This window comes from Abramis brama, assembly GCF_963993115.1.
Source record: "Abramis brama genome assembly, chromosome: 3".
NCBI classification, from domain to species: Eukaryota; Metazoa; Chordata; class Actinopteri; order Cypriniformes; family Leuciscidae; genus Abramis; species Abramis brama.
The window spans coordinates 21,478,948-21,493,653 of record NC_139965.1 but is presented as its reverse complement, the minus strand read 5'-3'; the positions used below and the strand labels follow the sequence as shown (position 1 = coordinate 21,493,653).

General features: G+C 37.1%; 1 protein-coding gene across 1 annotated transcript in view; it reads right to left on the bottom strand.

Moving 5' to 3' along the window:
* The window catches only part of shroom4 (shroom family member 4), a 47,736-nt gene that overhangs the window by 17,228 nt on the left and 15,802 nt on the right, over positions 1–14,706 (bottom strand). The window contains exon 2 of the mRNA XM_084109055.1: positions 11,216–11,367. Coding sequence (XP_083965181.1) covers positions 11,216–11,367 — 152 coding nt within the window. The remainder of the gene's footprint in view (positions 1–11,215; positions 11,368–14,706) is intronic.

The following is a 14,706-nucleotide window of genomic DNA, read 5'->3' as shown; positions in this document are numbered from 1 at the left end:
ATTGTTTTAGGCCATAGAAGGCGGCAAATTGGGAGACAGCATATATCTTTGACAACACAAATGTGAGGTTAGCACTGCACAAGAGTGTGGAACATTACCTAAAATTAGCCTTAACTCTGGGTTTTAAAAACACATCAACCCAGGGTTAAGCCCTTATGTGACACCAATTCAAACTATTGTGGGTAGCTGACTGTAGAGTTTAACTTTTACATGCTTTATAGGAACTAAGATTGTGTGTGGTAGCAAAGAAGGGTAATTAAACCATAAACTGATATTATCTTAAGGTGTGATGTCACTGGTTATTGTAAGAAACATTGGTGACATGCACATGAGTCAGTAGTACTGTATGCTAAAGATCCTTCCTCTCTCTTTTGTTTTCACAACCAACACAGTTCGTTAGAAGCCCTCTCTCTCTTATTGTAGGGAATACATAAATTACCATGCCCATATCCAAGTATATGTTAATGTTCAAGAATAAACTCACTGAGATCAAGAATATAGCATTTCTATAGCCATTTGCACAGATTGTAATTGAGATCTGGGAATATAGTCCAGTCATTTTATGAAAAAAGGTTGAACAAATTGCAACAGAAGCAAACTCAACTGATTTTGTATCCTCAATACGTCCTGAGTAAGGAAAAAAAAGCCCCGAAGAATCCCATTAGGGGAAAGTTTCGAAAAAGACCCAAATATAGCTTATTCATACTTTAGGGTAAATAGGGTAAAATTTTTAACCTTTAGATATCACCATGAAAATTATTGTGTTGATTACTTGCATCAAGACAAACAAAAAATGTATTACAAGTTTTTTGAAATTGTTTGTTAACATGGACAAACGGTGCATAATCTAATTACGTATGTGCTAATTTGCATAAATACCACAACAGATCTAAACATTGGGTATAGCCAGGTGAAAATGTCATGTTGAATCTTGTTGACACATAACAGTAAAATACTTAATGTTAAGGTCTGAATTAATTAGAAAATAGATTTAGAATTTTTATGCTAAAGATTATGTAATTAGATTATGCACCGTTTGTCCATGTTAACAAACCATTTAAAAAAAACTTGTAATACATTTTTTGTTTGTCTTGATGCAAGTAATCAACACAGTAATTTTCATGGTGATATCTAAAGGTTAAAAATTTTACCCTATTCACGTAAGAAAAAGAATGAATAGGCTTATGAATAAGCTATATTTGGGTCTTTTTCGAAACTTTCCCCTAATGGGATTCTTCGGGACTTTTTTTTTCCTTACTCAGGACATATTGAGGATACAAAATCAGTTGAGTTTGCTTCTGTTTCAATTTGTTCAAGGTTGACCCCCCATTTTGGGTTAAAATGACTGGACTAATACTACTTCTGCTAGGATCCAGCTGGTCAACGGTTTCAACTTCTTTGTACTAACAAAGTACAAAATAGTTTCATGGTACTACTATGTATTTTTAAATATTGCACCATGTTTCATTAATTTGTATATCCCTAAATTAATGGACATTAGACCTCAAATTAGCTATTAGCTAATGTTGCATAAAAATTACTGTATATGCAACAATTTCATTATGTATCGTCCCTGATAAATAAATAAATAAATAAAGCAAGTACGCATGCATGCACACACCACTCTCCACTTTCAGTCGGTGCAATCATCATCATTTGTTTGCCTGTTTCCCGAAAACAGCAGGCGAGACGCACAGGCTGCATTCCATTTAATCACCCAGGCTTTTACCAGTACGGGCACAACGAAAAGCCCAGTCCAGGAAGGGAGCAGTCAAGAGTTGGGCTCTCCAGCACAATAGCTTGTTTGTTGTTTTGGATTCTCTTTCACTCTGATTTTAAAGTATGTTTCAAGGGGAAAGAAAGCATGCAAAAATCTTATCAGCCACATCAAACCCTTCCTAACTATTTTGGACAGAATAAAATAGCAGAGAGATGTACCAAGTCATGACCCCAGTAGCCTTTCAATCACAAGAGCATAAAGTGAATTAATAAAAGTGTGGGAGACTGCAGACTCAATAACAAACTGCTCTAAACAAACTAAAATAACAGATGTTAAAACAGATGCAGAGCAGTTCACAAGGCTTCACAGTCTACACTCATGTTAACACCGCAATTCGTTTACTCTTTCCCTGGCAACTGAACAGAGGTTAATCTAACTGATGGCCTACATCTTGTCCACATGTCCAGTATATCAGAGTTATACCACAGAACGTTTTTACTGTGATGTGAGAAAGTGGACTACGGTGCAGAACCCTGGGCTACTTGACCTATTAATAAAAAAGGAAGCCATTTCGATGTACGCAGTCCCACCGTAATGCAATCCCAAAAGGTGAACCCACACAAGAGGTACTGTCTGGATTGATCACTTGACATATTCCAGAAAAAGGAGCACGCCTTTGTTCATTACCACTAAAATATAAATCTGGCGGAGGCTGATAGGTCCTTATCTCAATCTGCTTGCAATCACATCATTCTCTCTATTGCACAGCTGATTGGTTCCTGCTGTATCAGTAGCCAATAAGCTTGCTCCTCAACCTTCAAATACTTGGTCAGCGGTCAGCATATACTGTAGCAGTTGCAGCACGCTTTCAGAAACCCTCCACCTTCCCCAGCTCCACCTGTATAGATCTGCAATGGGTAATTCATGTAGGCTATATTGTGCAGCAGGAACATGTAGTGTTATCAAAAATATTGATATTTCGATATGTATCGATTCGATACATATCGAAATATAAATATCGATACTGAAATATCTGAAACGGTTCCAATACTCCTTTTCTGCAGTATCGATACACTGATAACAGCTGTGCATTCTTACACTCTCAACTCTCCGATAGAGAATTGACATTTTAACACACACTCGCCTCCTCATTAACTTGTCTCATTCGCTCTAGTTGAATAGTGCTGGTATTGCGCATAATTTTTGTAATTTAGTAGTATTTTTCGTGGCTTATTGTGCTTAAACGGTCAAATACATAAAAAAAAAAATCTAAATGCCGTCTTGCCGGGTATTCAGGTAAATACTGACAATTTTGGAACCTAAATGTAAATAGTTGAGAGAAAACGCATGTTGTGTAACAGTTAATTGGATCCGTGCATAATCTCTTAAAGTGACAACAGCTTAATAAACCTGGTGCTGTCTGTCATGTTAATCAAAGAACAAAAGACAAAGAGAAAATTACTCTTCTTGTTTTGTAACTTTAATTGTGAGCATATGTTTTAAATTTTTACAATTAAAACTATCCAGTGTTATTTTACATTTGATTACTTTCATTTCTGTAGTAGTTTCTATCTGAATACTGTCAGACCCACCTGAAAAACTTAAAGCCATGTTTATATAATATGTCTCTTTATTCTATTGTATTTATTTGTGCCATCATTTGCAATTTGTTTATTTGTTCTTATTTTATTACTGACGGTTTACTTTTTTTTCTGTAAACGTAGTTCAAATATTCAAATAAAGCCTTCCTGAGCTGTTTAAGCCATTACAACAAAATTACCCTAATTATCTGTATGGCGGTATATATGGCAGTTCTTCCCGTGGTATCGAAAATGGTACAGAATATCGAGATACTACTTTCAAGTGTATTGGAAGTTGGAAATTCCAGTATCGTGACAACCAGGGTTTGAAATTAACACCCGCCAACCTGCCAAATGTGGACAAAAATGAACTGTGGAGGGTAACGCTGTAAAATCACTAGCCAATTTGGCATGTTACTTAATGTTTACTCACTTTTGCTGGGGAAGTTTGTGTAAGCCAAATCTGCGCAGATTTAGCACAAATACTCGTGAGTCATCGTGATATATTAAATACAGCGTATTGCGCAGAATCTGCGCATATCTGGCTTACTTGAACATGCCCGTCACTATGCAACAAATAACAGTGCGCTTATTCATTTGCATTGATGCAATAGCGAAGATAAAAAAGCATTTGGTTAACAGAAAAGACATTGTTATTTTTCACCATCCTACATTTTTTGATGTTCTTTGTACTGTATTGATCTGTCCACATAAAATACATTTTTGGTGGAGGATGAAAGAGGAGGGGAGGAGATGGCTGGATGACAGGATATTGTTTGAATAAGAAATGAATGTAAGAAATCCTAATTTTATTTTATATATTTATATATAATATATATAATATATATATATATATATATTTTAGCTGTGACATAGTTAATCTGGTTCATTTTCTTTTGGCTGGTAGACATTCTGAATGGCCGATAACTTAAAAATTTAGTAGCCAAATTGGCTGGTGAGTGAAAAATTTCAAACCCTGGTGACAACACTAGCAGCATGTCTTTCTTGCTCACAGCACCATCATGTATGTATTGGCAGTAGCATACTTGCTCTGCAGAAGCAGCAGCAATAACCAACAGCAGCAGCGCAGCAGATCTATTCGGCCAAGATCAAACACATGAACATTGTCATACCCATTACCATGCCAAACAATGTTATTAAATTTAACATCTTTAGCAAATCTCAAAATGATTATCCATTTTTCATATTGTCGGCCAAAGCATTCAAATAATTATCGACTACCAATGCATCCCTAATATAAACATATACAGAAATCCAGCACATTTTCTAAACAAAAAACAGCACAGCAAGCCATAAACTATAAATTCTGTGCATTCAAATTTGATCAAAAACACTGAGGCTGACATGTGGAAAGTTTTGGAGTCTGAAAGATCTTAGAGTTTTGTTCTTAATATGTGGAAAGTCAGGAGGGGGGTGGTGGTCTTGGGAATGTAAGGAATGTCCATTGTTTTGGCATTGAGTCTCCTTTGTTCTTTCTTGTTCCTTAGCACAGCGGACAGGGGCTTACCGTGAAACTGCTTTTTCTTGAAGCTTCCTGAGTTTGCTGTCTCTGTCCTTCATAACTCTCCTCCACGGCCTCTCCAAACCACAAGATCATAAACTCATAGAGTGAAGTGCAACTGGGGTTTCTCCCTGAGAGACCAGGCAACCTTTGATAGATGATTACTGAAGTGGCTCTCCACACTTTATTTCCTCACGAGAGAAGTGGTGCTTACAGTTTTATATCAGCATTTGGCCAGTTGGCTTTTACAGTAGATTACAGCCATTGGTTCCTGTAATGCGATTTGCACATGGCTAAAAGTATCATTTATTAACTGCTCTTTTTCTATTTAAACGCTGCAAGAAATGCTGAGACATGGAACATTGGTAATGATTAAAGGTAATGTGTGTAATACATTTATTTGAATTACACCCAATAATGTGAACACTGCGATTTCAAAATATTCCTGTTTGTTTGAGCAGCCCAACATGTACATGTCAATTTCTGGCACTCTGGGGTGGTTTAAAGGTATGGTTGAAAATTCGGTTTTCATTTACTCACAGTTGTTCCGTACCTATATTACTGTCTTCTGTAGAACACAAAATAAGATATTTCTGGGGTCTAAACAACATCAAAATCCAAATATTCTGATTGAAAAAAATTTGGGAATGACTATTGCAATTCCATTTGGTACCACTAGCATGTCAGAAATGACACACTGCACCATAAAATTTAAGCTGTTATGTATGGATAATCTATTGTAGTAGGTTTTTTTTGACATATGGTGTGCCAATTGCTCAATAAATCCAGACGTATATGCCAAAGCAAGACAGCAACACTTCCCTTCCCTCACGTGGCTTTCCTGTAAAGACCTACCCTTCCTTTAAGTCTGAGCATGAGTGTGTGAATCTAAATATCTTAAACGTATACGCTCGCAGTCCAAATAAGGTCTGTGTTTCTGACTTGGCTTAAGTCAGGGACAAAATATGTATTTAAAAACAGTTCTTCCGCCCCTGACAATGGTTATTTACTGTAAATAAACATTTCTGTCCCATGGTTCCCAGCTCAGCTCCTAAAGCTGCTATTACAGTCAGCATGTGTAACAGGAAGTGGGAGTTGGAACTAGGAGGAACCAGACATCCAGAAATTTTAGGAGCACACTGTTCTCTGTTGCAAGATGGGCACCACCACACTTTCAGGCAGCGCACATCAGGTTTATATAACATCAATAGACAAACTGTACTCTTTCAGTGTGAATAATACATTTTCATACTTCTAGTACTTAACTAAACAGGTTCGCAACTCAAAAGTTGAAGACACAAACACTGAATAAGTGTGCGCAATTATAAGTTCGGTCCAATGGACAAAGTGCACCAAATCTGCATTCCAGACAGCTGCTGAAGAACAATAGAAAGTGTGTGTGCAGGAAAACAATACGGTGTGTCTCTGGACACGGCATACCACAAACATCCTTTAACTGTACAGCTCACCTTCCCATTCACAAAGAGAAGCCGGGGGACACAACAGCTCTAATCCAAAAATATAGATTAAGAATCTGTCATTACTGAAAAATATCAATAAAATTAGTTGTGTTATTTCAAACAGATTTCTTTACACCAGTAGTTCTCAACCAGAGGGGACCCAATAAGCCTTGATTTAATTATTTAAATTTAGTTATATTAACATAATCCTATTTAACTAAATAAAAAAAATAAATGGTAACACTTTAGTTTAGGGTCCAATTCTCACTATTAACTAGTTGTTTATTAGCATGCATATGACAGTTTACAAGTGAAAATTTGCATGACATTTCTCCGTAGCGAGGTGGTAACATCACTGTTTTTGAAGCAGTTAAATGTACAGCTTCGCTATTAGTAGAGACGCTGCCATCAAACACTGTTGAGAGCTGCCCTCCCTCTCTCAATCTTTCTCTCTCAATAACTGCCTATCAGTGGCTCAAGTCTCAGTTACTAGCTGGTATAATCTTAAATTTCTAATGATTGGCAGGGAGGTTGTCATTAAACACACACACACACACACAGAAAAAAACATCTCTATCGTGCTGACTGAATAGTCATACATTCCTTGGCCTTGAAATGGAGGTGGAAATGAGCCCTGCGTGATGCATGTGACCTCTACTGACGTCCAAAGATGCACACACACAAACACACCATTTCAAAAACCTCACATACACAAAGTCATACTTAAGCCCCTTCCTTTTAGCCATAACCCAGAAATGAAGATTCTTTTACACACACACACACACACACACACACACACACACACACACACACAAGCAACAACAGAAAGCTGATACAACTATTCTCAATAATGCAGAAAGGTCAATAGTGACTTTTTTGCTAAAGGTTAAAGGTGAGGAACAGTGACTATGAAAAGTCGGTAAAGCCATTTGAATGTCCTCACAATGCAGACACGATTTAAAACATGGCGGCAACGGCACTGATCTTCTTCAATGACACAGCAGTGCCTATGTTAGACTGATTGCCAAGCATGAATAAACATGCATTCTAACCAATCCAGCCAATTAGTTTTATACAAAAACAGGCTGCATGCAAAAAGACAACATATACAGCAACAGTCTATCCGCATACAACAATCAAATCTGATTCCTTCAAGAGCCTCCGGCACAGTTCCACTGGTGTGACTAGGGATCAAACCCACAAACAGAAAAATACAACACACACACACACACACACACACACACACACACACACACACACACACACACACACACACACACACAGTAGGATGTGCTCCCTAGAAAACCACAGCAAGAGAGAAACCGCAGGCAGGGTAATAACACAAAGACTGCAGCATTTCTGACTCGCAGCCAAATAAACGGATGTAAAAAGAAAAGGAATTTTTTCCATCTCTACACTCCTCTCCCTCACTCCTGAACCTCTGACTCTGTGGCTAGCTTCTGCAGAGCTGGTGTTTGGATGGCTATCCTAAACCTGGAGGTTTAAAAGTTCAGATTTTTCTTTGGCTAAAAGCATGTTTATAGTCTGAGACTGTAAATCTAAATTCTTCTACCTTAAGTGCACTCAAGTACGTTGTGTTTTATTGTAAAAAATATATATTCTCACGAGAATTCTTGTGTTTTGAGAATCTTGTGAGTGAGGGGTTGGTGTTTGAGTATGAACAAAAATAAACAGCATATTGAACTGGTTTATTTACAACAGATAAGATAAATAGAGAATGTCAAGAGGTTAGATGATTGTCAAGAGGTTTGAGAATGAGGTTAAAGAATGATGAGAGATTATAAAATGAGGTCACAGAAGTTAAAGAGTATTGAAGCAAGAGAATGAGATTATAAAAGTTAGAAACTGTTTAAAGGCTTTAGAATAAGGGAATACAGGTTAAAGCATACTTAAGAGGTTCAAGAATGTTTATTAGGAATACATCAATAATAAAATTCTAGCTGATACCAGTATGGTAGATATTAAAAATCAATTAAATTTAGTCTAAATAAATAAAAAACATAATTATATTGAAAATTATAATGTACAGTATGAATAATGGATATTTAGAGATTTGCTAAAATGTTAGTAAAATTGTGTTAGATAACAGCATTTGTAATCTAAATGTAAGAAATGTAAGAAATGTAAAAATGTAAATCTCTAATACCGGCAGGTAACTGATATTATACCAATATATTGTGCATCCCTAGATGTTATAGAATTATCAGGTTAGAGAATAAGCTTTCAAAAGTTATAAACTGTTGAGAGCCTATAAAATGGGATTCAAGGGATACTCCACACAAAATTTCAAGATGCTGTCCCAGATATATATGACTTTCTTTCTTCAGATGAACACACATGAAGATGTTTAGGAAAATAATAATAATATATATATATATATATATATATATATATATATATATATATATATATATATATATATATATATATAACGAAAGTGGATAGTATCCCAAAAGTTGCCGCTTCAAAAACCACACAAAAAACAAACATGACGGTAATCCATACAACCCCAGTTGATGAATTAATGTCTTTTGAAGTGAAATAATAGGCGTGTGTAAAAAAAACAACGCTAATATTTCACACACACAAAAAAAAAAAAAACTATAAACCATCACTTCCGACCAACTGTCATACGGCTCAACAGAGATAGATTATTTTTCTAAAAATAAGGTTTTTGTAATACTTTTTTTATTGCATTTTCTTGAACACTTGCACAACAAATGTGCATCACATGTCTGTAACAACACATATAAAAATAAGGTAAACAGGACATAAAAATGGAGTTATACAAGTTAGAAAATGCTGAAAGGCTACAGATTGATGTTAGAGAATGTGGTAACAGAATATTTAAGATAGAGAATGAGGTTATGAAAGCTTTATGAAAGTTTTTTTTTACTGAGACTGTTGGTGAAAAGAATGAAGAGAGGAGATTGTGGCTTTATTGAGTGGGAGGAAGGGAGGAAAGTATAAATAAATGAGAGAGGAGAAAGAAGATGAAAAAGGGAGGATTGTGGGACGTACACTCAGCTGTCTGGTAGCTACTAATGCAGTGAGGCCTCAACACACTGGAATGTGCAGGACGTCCAGTCCAGACTCAACAACAACACAGCACCTCATTTACCCTGCACACATAAATCTAGCAATAAAAGGTAAACATTTATCACCAACTGCATGTGAGTGCATCACTAAAATTCTTCAAATGTTTGCACGTGTTGGTTAGACGCCTCAACTGCGCCTCTGCACACAGCCACAGTGAGGCGCTATCACATGACACTTTGATTTTCCACATGCCTGGAAAGGGAAAAACCCCTGTGGTCAGACTGAACGGACCAACGCTGACCTGGATACAGCTCAAACATGCGTGTCCTGATATTACTAGGAGTAATACTGACATCAGAAGATCTGATTCTAGATCAGGCTACTGTGAGTGAGTCGAACAGGGTGTGTCAGTCAATTTTATCTGTCATGGGTGACAAAACTCCCCTGTCTGCCAAACTCTGCTGATGTCAGCTTGCATCACACCAGCTAAAATAAACAACTGACACATAATCAGACTACTGGTGGATTTAGCCACTGCGCAGATGCTCTCTCACAGCGAAACACTGCATATATCCTGGTCACATCCTCTAGGTGTGATGTTTGTCAAAATGTCAGTTTTACAGTGTGATCATGGCAGTTTCAAGGCACGATCATATATTAGCATAATTTTGTGAGCAAAGAAAGTACATTGTATATTATTGATAGTATAGTGATGTTTGAAGCTCGCACAGTAATCACTTGCAAACCCTTCAAAGTGGCGAATTTGCATGAAATGACTGGATTTTGTCTATAAAAATTCACTAATAAATGGTAAATGTGACCGCATCTTACGTTAGCTTATATGTGTGCATGTCTGAGTGTCTACATCAAAATGGCAATTTTACTATAAAGGTGCAATCGCATTAGTTCTGTTAGTCAACACACACAGCGAATTTGCATGATAAACTGAACCCAATGCAAAATCTATACAGGGATTTTTCCCTCTAATGCAAAATTCCTTTTGAAAAGACTGGATTTCGCCAGTTTATGTTCTGTAAATGTCTAGTGAGATATCCATTCCTTTTTAATACATTTTACAGAGAAGTAGCTTGAATACCTCTGCTCCCAACCACTAGAATATGGAAATATATTTTACTGTATCTAAGTTATGTTCTCCCTTAGTATTTTTGTCTTCCCGTTTGTTTTCCAGTGCAAATGTCTAAAGATTCTTAAATTAAGATGCATTTACTGGAGATACAAAATGACATAAAATATGAAGTATTGTTTTCTGTGAAAATTATTTGTTTTATTAATGATTAAAACAAACAAATATCTGCAAATGGGCTCAGAAAAAAAACTTAATTCAAAGGGAAGTTTTCATAACTCGATGACATTTGTTCTTGTTTTTCAAGACTTCATTTTACATTTGCATCTCAAGTGAATGCATCTTGGTTAAAATGTGTTTAGATAATTGAATTATAAAAAAGTAAGGGAAGATATACATTTTTTACAATGTATGCAACATTTAATGTCATCATGACTTAATAAATTTAAGATGTTCTGCTCTGATTTAAGACCTTTTTAAGTCCTTAATTTGGGTAATGGTTAAGACTTTTAAGACCCGCGGAAACCCCGAATAGTGTAGCAATGTATGAAGCTCACACAGAAGTCACTTTCAATCCAAGCAGCCTTCTGTGGGTCAACGCAGCAAATTTTCATGACATATCGAACCCGAGGCAAAATCTGCACAGAGAATTATTTCGCCCCCACATGAAATTCCTGATCATGTGAATACCAAATGAAATTTCTGAATTTCACCCTTGAAAATTCCCAGAACAACAGTAAACGTGTCCAAAACTTAAGTCAGCGAATGTGTATGTCTGTGTCTGCATACCTTCTGACGACGATTTTGAGAATCCTGTAAGAACCTTTGATGAGGATGAGAGCTTCTTGACGGGAGCCGTAGAGAGCAGAGCCATTAATGTTCACCAGTTCATCCCCCACTCTCAACTTCTTACACTGAGCCGCTTTTCCTCCATCTTCTATCTATAAGCAAGAGACAAAAACAGTTTAAGGTTAAATATAATGTTGCGCTTTGTGTCCACACACCACAGAAGGGAACAAAAATACATTTCTGAGGTCCTCTGGAGAAAAAATGGCATATAGCAACACGTATTCTCTCTCAAAGAGGACATAGAGGTTAAACGCTTAAATCAGAGAAGCCCACACACACTTGACAGAACTAACTTACAGATAAGCACGTTTACCCACACAGCCATGTCCATTTCACATGTAACCACTTCCTCTTTTAAAAACATGGGGCAGAAAGGTCGGAAGTCAAATATACATACAATGTTGTACTGTATAGTTCACAGCCATTCATCAAACATTTGTACAGACACACAATACCAAGTCATTCCATTAGGGAGCCCCATACATAAAATAGGACAAAGGGTCAAAGATCAGCTCCAAAAGTCAAGTAAATCCCATACACAAAATATTTAGACCAGTCAAAACATACACAATCACACTTTCACTCAGTCACGCACATGTAAATCGCAGCTTCTAACATAAACGCACACACTTCATGTTTGGCGGACACATACATTACAACAGAGTATCGTATTCAGTTTTAGGTCTTACATTAAATCCCATTTCTCTTCACACAAATCCATCCATCAAAATACACAGCTAATGCCACAAAGCTTTCAAATTGAAGTCACATTTCTCTTTACAGCAGCTACCGTCATGTTGCGGACCAGGGGTTTCAAACTACAGGCCTGAGGGCCATATTCGGCCCCAGAGATAGTTTCATACACAAGTGTTAATATTTATTTTTAAATCTAGCTCGCAAATCAATTACATTTTTCTTTGCATATTGGTATTTAGTGCTATCCTGTGTGCAACACAAAAAATACATATTATATAATATATATAAAATAAAATAAAACAGTATATAATATATAACCAGTAACCACATTGAGTATTTCCTTTCTTAAATGCAATAAAATATAAAATGGTTAGCAGAAGTGGGCTATTGAGAATTAGCAGGACCTTTGAGAACTACTGTATAAACTTGATTGCCATAAAATCTAATTTAGATTACAAAGCGGTTCAAATTTACATCCAACTGGTAAATAAATCACATAGCCAGACATTCTTTTTTAAACAATGGAATTAAACACTCCATTATTTTAAGCTGCAACTTAAAATAGTAGTTTAAACAGTAAATGGTGCTTGCAATGACAAGGTAATGGGATCAATTCCCAGGGATGTCACTTTGGATAAAAGTGTCTGCCAAATGCATAAATGTAAAACTAAAAATAAAGAAATCATGAGAAAAATAAAGAAATTATAAAAGCCTACTGCATATAACAAAAGAAGGTTTATATTCAGCATGCAACACATCACAAAAACAGGCTATTTTTTTCTTGACTTTGTCTTGAGTATGTTTACTGGTTCTGCTTCAGAGTAAAAAAAAACATGCTCGGATTCACATGCCACCATTTTGTAACAAGTGAGCCCCGTGTTTCAACAATGAAACCAAATCTTTCTGAAACATGTTCACACACTATACCATTTTTGTAAGACTCATCCAATGCCAAGTGCCGGTCTGCATTGTAGAGTAAACAGATGCACATGTGTTGTGTGTGACTGTTCGTATGCGGTGAGCATTGCAGGAATATTTGAGCGTGGTTTTTGGGGAGATCAAAGACAGAACGTGTCCAGAGGGGCATAAAGGGAATATTCATGCAGCCTGAATAAAATGCTCAGTGGGGGACAGCGAGTGTCAGGATGTGGGTAGAGTTCATACTTCACAAAATATTCAGTAAGATTTTGTCTCATAAGCAGACCCAGACAGAATCTGGAGTAGTTTTTTGCATTTTCTGTGCTGATCTTGGGTGAAAATCTGCAAAATTTTGGTGAAATTAATTTATAATGGATAAAATAATTAAACCCGGTAGCTGAAAGCATAATCAAATCAGCCAAACATATTTAATAACCGAACATGCACGGGCAACTTTGTGAATGACGGATGTTTGTGGAAATCAGATTTCAGGTGGGCAGGCGGTTCACTAGTCAACTCATGTGACCTGAAAGAGCAAAGATCTTCAAAAGAGACCAGAGATGGTTTTGGGACACAGAAGAGCAGATGAAGACAGAAATATTCCAGTTATACAGTTAATGACTTTCTGAGTCCAATGTCAGGCCATCTAAGAGAGTCTGTTGGGTTAGTTTTTGCAGTGCGTTTAACTCGTTGGCTCTAGCCTTTAAATAACTTTTGGATACACTACAGGATATTCTCTGGTTGTTCTTCACATCCTGAGGAGAAAAGTCATAACATCACTCAGAGATGCTGACTGAAGGACCGTCTATCAGTGAATGAGGGCTGAAGTCTTTCTAATGTATTTGGCTGGTTTAAGATGCAAAATGGCTGGTTGCATGTAATGGAAACATTATTCAGATGTATGGTCACAATTACAGCCTCGCTGAGGACATTGCTCTTTCTTGCTCCATTCTTCCTTCCCATCTGCTCCAAACAGACTGTTTCTACGGATACCACAATCAACATCCGCAAAGCCCTTCAGCCTCCACAGGGGCTTCATCTCAATTCTGAGAGGTTGCATGTGTTTGTTTGTACATGCAACACAGATGACACAGGTTGAATAATTATTTTTCCACTTGGTTTTCAACTGACTGAATGAGTGTACCATCTCAGACCTGAATTTATGCAGCAAATCCAATAAACCTTCTGTGTGAGTCTAAATGAAACCGATGTACAGTATGTTCTCCAGGTGCATTGGTGCAGGAGAGAAGTGATGTAGCCTGACCTTGCATTAGTTAATCAAACTCCAAACAAATACAGCCTTTTTCCACCCTAAAATCCAATCTGCTGCATATACTCCACTGGAAAAAGCCCGGTAACCCTCATAACAGGTATGTTTTATGGCCGGATATGTAACACTATTGCACAAAAAGAACAAATTCACATAGTTGGCAGGCATGCACGAGTACCCCCTTGGCAATAAAACAAACTCGCACGCACCTTCTTACCTCATAAGATTCCAAAGTGCTCAGAACTTCCAAAACTCCCTGTGAGGAAGACCGGGAAACCAAAATAAAATGAGAGGGAAGAAGATAAAAGAGCATTCACCCGCTATCCTCCACTAAATCTGTTTAACGGGTACCCGGGGCCATGATGTAATGGCACTTCAACCGTGCGTGTTCGCTCTCAGATCTTGTTGAATTATTTAGAAAACCTAGAGTGAAGAACTTTTGTCAAACTGTTGGCGTCAGCTGGTGCACACACCACATGGACCTCACTGAACCTCCATCCTTCGCTCTCTCTCTCTCCCTTCCTGTATGCCCACCCAGTAGTCTCAT